Consider the following 8,332-nt stretch of genomic DNA (forward strand, 5'->3'; position numbering starts at 1 on the left):
CTGAGAATTTTTCAACGTGAATTACTGCTTAGCCAGCTTCATAACATCATTATTTCTGGACGCTGGAGACGCCCTATACTTGGTGTCAGATTCAAATTAATGTCGGTGGGGTGATATCGACGCCACAGAGATAACTAGATCATGGTGGGCAGCATTCTTTGAGGTCAGCGGCGAGCACCATCACTTCGCATCTGACCGCAGAATCTGAGCCATTATAGTGTCAGTCATATTATTCTACTATTTAGAACAAAGTACAATTGTTACAAGCGTTAGCTGTAATGCAATTCAAAAACTGGCCGAGAAAATGAACCACATTATATGGTGAGTCACTGCCTTTTTATTCTTGGTGTGGAGAATCACACGTGAAGATAAATATCCAATTGCTGAACATAGAGCATAGCATGTCTGTTACTATTCACATCCAATGTTTGACCATTGGGAATCCAGAAACAGTCGACAAAATTTGGACTAAACTTCTGTCTACCCTGAGGCTACAAGTTGATTTCGATGAACTGCAGTCGTTTTACTTCCAGCAATTCCTTTGTTCCTATTATGAAGATTACAAACATTGGATGGCCAGGCTGGGTTTGTACCATTGTACAGATGCGCTCAATGTCTTGGACAATTGACTATAGTCCATCTATGAGCACAGAGACTGGGTGTTGTCAACTTAGGATCCCATTCTAAGAGCACCATCGATTCTTGCACTCCTCTTCATCCCAATCCTCTTTTATCACATCCCCATTTCGGGACATTAAGTTCAGTTGAATCACCCCAACAACTTAGTCACACCCTCTTCAATTCAAACCTGCAAACGTCCCACCTTTTCCTTCTCCCATTGGCTCATGTGTAGGTGAACTTCCACTTCCCGATTGGTTCCTTTGGCATGTATTCTAAAATCAGTTTATGTTTCAAATAATGTTTCATTCGATCCCGTTGCACCATTTATTTAACGATGCATTACTGATTGCTCTGATTGCAAACAACATCTCCATGAAGCCCTGTCACAGATAAAATATTCAGGTTCCATCACTGGAAGAAAAGTAAAAAGCAAAATGCTTGGCGCATTTCATGTTACTGTGAAGAACGAAAAAGTAACTGTTATATAACCTACAACGTTATTTGATCGGAAACGCATCAAACTACTGTATGCATTCATTGTCAGGAGAATAATTTCCCTATTTTCCTCTTGCTTACAGTTAACGTAGTGACGATTGCGATTCTGTCTCGGGGAAACTGTGGTCTCTCCAATTGTGTCACTCGCTACCTGGTGTCCATGGCAGCAGCGGATCTACTGGTCGTTATCCTCGATCTGATACTGAGGCAGATTCCAATTGTTTATCGGGATCAATTTATTTTTCTGTTGCACGTGAAAGTTTGTAATATACATGCTGTCCTGCTTTATGCTGCCACAGACTGTTCTGTCTGGTTCACCGTCGCTTTCACCTTTGATCGATTTGTGGCCATTTGTTGCCAGAAGCTGAAATCGAAATATTGCACTGAGAAAACGGCGGCTGTGGTTCTAGGAACAGTGACTGTGCTGAGCTGTTTGAAGAACATTTCATGGTATTTTCAATATTTACGTGAATATTGGCTTTCTAACAGCCCCTGGTTTTGCCGTGTGAAACCCATTGTATCTCGCTCGCTGGTCTGGGCCGTGGTTGAATTAATGCATTATATTTTAACACCATTTACTCCATTTCTTTTGATTCTACTGTTCAATGCATTGACCATCAGATACATTTTAGTGGCCAGCAGAGCCCGCAGCAGACTGCGGAGTCAGAGCAGTGGCGAGAGTCCCAGTGACCCAGAGATGGAGAGCCGAAGGAAATCCATGATTGTACTGTTTCTTATATCGGGGAATTTCATACTGCTGTGGGTGGTGTTCATGGTTTGTTCTATAATGAGACGATTTGATTACTTGGGATATCCTGTTTCTCTGCCCACATTTGTACCAGAAATCGGCTTCATGCTCCAGCTCCTGAGTTGCTGCACAAACACTTTTATTTATGCAATTACCCAGAGGAAATTCAGAGGGGAGTTGCAGAACGGAGTTAAATATCCCCTCGAAAAGATGGTCAAATTAATTCGGTGACAATTCTAATATTATCATGTATTTTGTCATCTATCCTGTACAACTCACTTTTCGGGTATTTAAAATTCATTATATTTTCTCAAGCATTTCACAATCTGCTCGAATCTTAAAAGTAAGCTCACATTATAGTTCGCACCTTGCTGTCATTTTCCCAGGAGTAGGACCCAGACATGGGTTATTTAGAGCTGTGGTTTGAGCAGATGCTTGCCCAAGAGCAGTTTGCTGCTTTAGACAGTCATGTGCTGAGCTCATACTCCAGGGTTATTTTGGGAATCACCGATTTTTACATAGAAGATAGGAGCAGGAGTAGGTCATTCAGCCCATCGAGCCTGCTCTGCCATTCAATGCGATCATGGCTGATCATCCAAGTTCAGTACTGGGTCCCTGCTTTCTCCCAATGCCCCTTGATCTCTTTAGCCTTAAGAAATATATCCAACTCCTTTTTGAATATATTTAATGAATTGGCCTCTACTGCCATTCTGTGGTATATGAATTGGCCTCTACTGCCTTTCGTGAATATTTCTCCACACTATACCATTAGTTTGCAATATCCCGTCAATCATTGAGTGCTTAGTACCTCAGTGTTGAAAATGTTTCTGATCTCTGCTGGTCTTTGAAGGAAGATTTGTCGAAAATCTTATCAGACACAGGAAATACATCAAGGCAGCCAGAAGACTATGAAGGATATTAATCTCTGCACCTTCACTGAGGCAGATAGAGAAAAGGAATCGATGACTGTACATATATTTCCCATCACCACCCCGTTCAGTAGCCTAAATCAGTTCTTTATGTTTGTAACAGTTTCCATGCAGATGTTGAACTGATTACGCCAAGCATATTCTATCACGCCCAGTGTTCCGTATGTTTTACCTGTTGTTCAATAAAGCAGATTGTGAATAGAACTAACAGTAAATTTTCCCAGTGATAAATATTTCCACAGTTGGGTAGACTGTAAGAGATCTAGGCCAGATCAGAAGGGAATGTATTTGCTACAGTTAGGGTCCCGGTTTAGCATTCTCCAATTTCCCAGTGTAGCACACTCCCGGGTCCCGGTACCGCACAATCCTGGGTCTCCGTACATCACTCTTCAGTATCCCGGTACAGCATATTCACGGGTGCCAGCACAGCACTTTCCCTTGTCCCAGTGCAGCACACTCTCGGGTCTACTATGGCCCTCTCCCTTGTCCAGGTACAGCAAACTCCCTGGTCCTGGTACAGCACTCTCCCTTGTCCCAGTGCAGCTCGCTCTTGGGTCTCAGTACAACAATCTCACTTGTCCCGGTACAGCAGACTCCATGGTCCTGGCACAACAAAGTGACGGGACCAGTTACAGCGCAATCCCGAGTTCCCATGCAGCGCTCATAATATAAAGACCACTGGTTATCGAACTCTGGAAGAAGCAGGTGTCCAGACCCCGTACTGGAGTGACTGTTTTAACTGAACGGCAGTAGCCATCATCAGCAGATCCGAATTATCAACAGTTTACAGTTTTGGATAAGGCTTGTATTCTATGTAAATCAATTGCAGTGTATTGTCAAAACTAACGTTAAACCATCATTATGAATTCATGTTGATTTCTCATCAATATAACCCACCTGGGAGACAATCATTCCACCATCTGTGTTGTTATTTGTGTCAAAGTTCAAAAATAGCCTTTGATATCAATAATCCAGTAACGGATATTCTGCCAGTTATTTTAATCCACCAGTGTTTGTAAAGCTTGTGTTCAATGGGTTAATAACAGGCGTGTTCAATGGGTTAATACACTGACTTTTAAATTGGGATCATACCAGTCTTGCAAAAGCGGATTGGGGAAAGTAAATCAGACAGAATGGAGGTTCACATCATAATTCCCCAGAAAGTGATCACGGATTAACAACCTCAATCTTCCACTTTCAATCATCCTGTAGTTCCAGTAAAGATATATGTGCTGACGACTAATGTAGTGATTATGTTACTGGAATAGTATTTCAAGGGTTAGAACCAATTAGTCCGAGAGCATCAAACTATTGGGGCCGAGAGTCATGAGTTCAAGTTACTGTTCACCTTTTGTTTCTGTCTGTAGTCGGCCTCTCCGTTAGTTCTCACTGGGGCCACAACAGATAGAAGGAGAGAGTTAGTGAGACCGGTGCAAACTCAGTTACATTTCTGTCTCTTCCCTGTGGATGAACAATCCGAAGCCTGATGATTGCTCTTTTCTGCACATGTGGTTTTTGTGTTTGTGCAAGAATGATATTTCAAGCCAGGCATTCCCATTGAGTTCCTTCCAGTGTTTGTTGCAGTCGATTGGTCCAGAATGGCATCACGTGTCTACGATTTTAGCAAAATCTGTTTGTAGTGAGATGAAGCAGAGGATGTGAAAGAAGCTGAAAGTGGAAGTGCAGGTATTAGTTTCACCAAGGGGACAGGACCCACTTCCACAGCAAGGCCCTCTCACCCGAAGATTATTTCCATCAGCGTGGGAGAGTTCACCGTGTGCGGCTCTAGTGGTGCAATCGGTCAGCGCGTGTTACACATATGGCAGCACAGCCTCGGGAAATGCTGAGCTTCCACCCTCACTTAGAGAAACCAATCCTTTTACTTCTGATCATTTGGACTGAAGTTCAAGTTACAATTATTATGGTTCACAAGTATCTACTTATTAGTGTTGCCTTTCTGGCACTTCGGTTCCTCCGGCACACCGTGTTACAGCAGCAGAGAAGAGCTTTAAGGCAACGCTTTAGTAATAATTGTTTATAGGAGAGATTGTGGCCGATTTGACGAGAATTGACGGGGTAAAAGGACCGACAAGTGATCATTAAACCTGAAGGACAAAACACTCAATTCTTGTTTTAGTGAAGCAGTTATGCATCGGTTTGAAGTGTCGAGTAGGGGATGTGGGCGATGTTGCCCAGTGTCCTGGTGTAACAGGTACATTTACTCAGCTCACAGTTGCTAACACATCCCGCTGTTTTGCTCACGGTGAAACGGGAGCATGCGGATTAGTGAACTGCTGGTTCGAATGTCATCATGTGCACGCCGACTTGCCGCCTGGTTTGATATTGCGACATTGTTTCTGGATGGGCTGTTCATTATTCGTGCAAGAATAAATATGCACAGCTGATAATACAAAACCTCAGGCTGATTGGAACACCAGAGCTCCCCGTTCCATACCACCATAAACTCCATTTAACTGCAGTGGGCCCCGATCTTCTAACTACCCCACACCCATCATTTCCCAGCCTTCTAACTCAGATTGCAAAGCTCCATAGTTCTCGCTCCTTTGTTTGAAGCTCGAGAGCTCACATGTTCCTTTGTCCTTCTCTTCCGTGATGACGCGGTCTTCCTCCCTGATAATGACTACATGGGAGTGTTTTCATTAAACCGTGCTTTTCCCACTGTAACCTTAATATAAGAATCTAAGGGAGAAATATTCAGTTCTTCTGAATTTGTATGTGGGCCAGGTGGGACAATGGGTGAAAAGTGTGATAAATTAACTAACTTACGTGTGTCAGTTGTCATGTCCACAAACCGACCATTCGGGACTCAAAACACTTTTTTACCATTTGCATTTCTGGACATTTCTTATCAAAGTGTGCAATGGCTTATTGCAAAACAATACCTGTAAACATAAATCCTCTCCTAGAAGGGATGCTGATGCCTATACCACCATAGCACTCTGCCCAAGATCGATCGAGGCATCGTTGCCTGACCAAAAAAATAATTTAGAATCTCCAAAATGGAGCTGTTCCCTATCAGCTGAGATATACACCCAATAGCTTGAGCTGTTATTGTCAGATATCTAACACAATGTTCCACTAATCTAATTGATTTTTTTGATGAAGTAACAGGGAGGTTCGATGAAGGTGTCTACATGGATTTTAGGAAGGCGTTTGAACAAGTACCACATAGAAGGCTGGTGAACAAAATTGTGGCTGCTGAAATACGTGGATCAGTGGCAGCTTGGATAAGCAATTGGCTTAAGGACAGAAAACAGCGAGTTGTGGTAAATGGCTGTTTTTCAGTTTGGAGGATGGTAGACAGTGGTTTTCCCCAAGGGTCAGTGCTGGGGCCACAGCTTATTTTGATATATATAAATGACCTCGATATTGTAATACAAAATAGAATGTCTAAATTTGCTGATGACACAAATTTAGGGGTGTGGCAAACAGTGAGGATGATACCAATCGAATTTAACATGACATAGAAAGGCAACAGAATGGGCAGACAAGTGGCAGATGGAATTTAATACAGAGAAGTGTGAGGTGATGCATTTTGGCAGAAGGAACAGGGAGAGGCAATATAGTCATCGGACAGTTTTAAAAAGTGTGCAGGGGCAGAGGGACCAGGGAGTTAATGTGCATAGGTCCCTGAAGATGACGACATACGACATATTGAGAGAATGGTTAGCAAAGCCTATGTGATCTTGGGTTTCATAAATCGAAGTATTCAGTACAAATGTAGAGAAGTTATGCTGAACCTTTATAAAGTGCTGGTTAGGCCACAACTGGAGTATTGTTTCCAGTTCTGGTCAAAACACATTAGGAATGATGTGATGGCCCTTGAGAGGATGCAAAGGAGATTTACCAGAATGGTTCCTGGGATTGGTGATTTTAGCTACAAGGTCAGGTTGGAGAAGCTGGATTTGTTTTCATTAGAGCAAAGGAGGTTGAGGGGTGATTTGATTGAGGTGTACAAGGTTATGACGGGTTTGGCTAGGCTAGACGGGAAAAGGCTGTTCCCACTAGTTCATGGTACAAGAACGGGGGGAAACTGATTTAAGATTTTGGGCAAGAGATGCAGGGTGGATGTGAGGAAAAACTTTTTTGTGCAGCAAGTGATGAGGACCTGGAACTCGCTGCCGACGGAAGTGGTGGAAGCGGAGACACTCAATGCTTTCAAGGGGAGACTGGATAGGCACTTGGGGGAAATAAACTTGCAGGGCTACGGGGATAGAGCGGGGGAATGGTACTGACTGGATTGCTCTACAGAGAGCTGGCACGGACTCGTTGGGCCCAATGGCCTCCTTCTGTGCCGTTATGACTCTATGACTTATGACTCTATGCTGCCGCTTGGAATTACCCAGTCACATAAAATATCTAGCCCGTGGTCACCGTGACAGCCACCGTCAGAGTCCTCCCTGTCAATGAAATGGCTGAAGGTCCGGCTCTGACAGATGGTAAAGATTTCAGATGACCGCATTATAAATTATAATCCCTGCACAGAGGTGCAGAGTTCATCCTGTGCAGTCGCTTCATGCCGAGGATTGCATACCAGCACTGATCTCTCTATGCCACCTCCAGTAAGTGCAGACTGCAATGACTGTCCAGTGAACCAGCCGTTGGTTCTATGTAGGTTTTGCACAATTGGAGTTTCTTAGCGGAACACTGTGGCTCAGAGACTGAGTAAAACTTGTGTGTGAAGCTCCTCTACTGAAATAAAAATGAAGTGTTAATAAACTGAAAAATTGTAGACTCAACATGAATTGATTGAATATAAAGGTCAAGTATCTCCCTCCCACCTTACTTCAATTTGGATCTGCTATCCAACACGGGATGGTGGAGAAAGGTGGGGAAATCAGCCAAGGGACCTACACTTGCCCACACACTAGTGATCCATGCTAGAAAGTGCGTTTGAGAGAGTGTGAGGGAGAGAAAGTGTGCACATGTGTGTATATTTTATAATAATGCTGATAGTACACTCTCTCACCAGTGGAGGCACTGCAGTGTTAGCTGCCGCTCAGTGTTACTGCAATCCGATTTGTAAATTTATTTCAAATTGGACAAGTTCAAGACACTGACTAGAAAAATTACATGCTGTGATCTCAGTGACAAGAACAGTCCAGCCCTGTGATCACAGTGACCAGATACAGCCCAGTCCTGTGATCTCAGTGACCAGAAACAGCCCAGTCCTGTGATCTCAGTGACCAGACACAGCCCAGTCCTGTGATCTGAGTGACCAGAAACAGCCCAGTCCTGTGAGCTCAGTGACCAGATACAGAACAGTCCTTTGGTCTCAGTGACCAGATACAGCCCAGTCCTGTGATCTGAGTGACCAGAGGCAGCCCAGTCCTGTGAGCTCAGTGACCAGAAACAGCCCAGTCCTGTGATCTCAGTGACCAGATACAGCCCAGTCCTGTGATCTGAGTGACCAGAAACAGCCCAGTCCTGTGAGCTCAGTGACCAGATACAGAACAGTCCTGTGATCTCAGTGACCAGATACAGCCCAGTCCTGTGATCTGAGTGATCAGAAACAGCC

General features: G+C 43.8%; 1 protein-coding gene across 1 annotated transcript; it reads left to right on the top strand.

Moving 5' to 3' along the window:
- Positions 1-1,204: 1,204 nt before the first annotated feature.
- Positions 1,205-3,701, top strand: LOC147089997 (G protein-coupled receptor 15-like). The gene has a single exon (XM_085977107.1). It carries the CDS (start codon positions 1,277-1,279, stop codon positions 2,093-2,095), a length of 819 nt encoding a protein of 272 aa, XP_085833233.1. The 5' UTR covers positions 1,205-1,276; the 3' UTR covers positions 2,096-3,701.
- The last annotated feature ends 4,631 nt before the right edge of the window (positions 3,702-8,332 follow it).

This window comes from Somniosus microcephalus, unplaced genomic scaffold (assembly GCF_052327205.1).
Source record: "Somniosus microcephalus isolate GS21.2 unplaced genomic scaffold, FLI_Smic_1.0 unresolved_chr4, whole genome shotgun sequence".
Classification (NCBI taxonomy): domain Eukaryota; kingdom Metazoa; phylum Chordata; class Chondrichthyes; order Squaliformes; family Somniosidae; genus Somniosus; species Somniosus microcephalus.

Bases quoted from the DNA above. Each gene is read 5' to 3' on its own strand.
- LOC147089997 (XM_085977107.1), top strand. From the start codon at position 1,277: ATGGCAGCAGCGGATCTACTGGTCGTTATCCTCGATCTGATACTGAGG.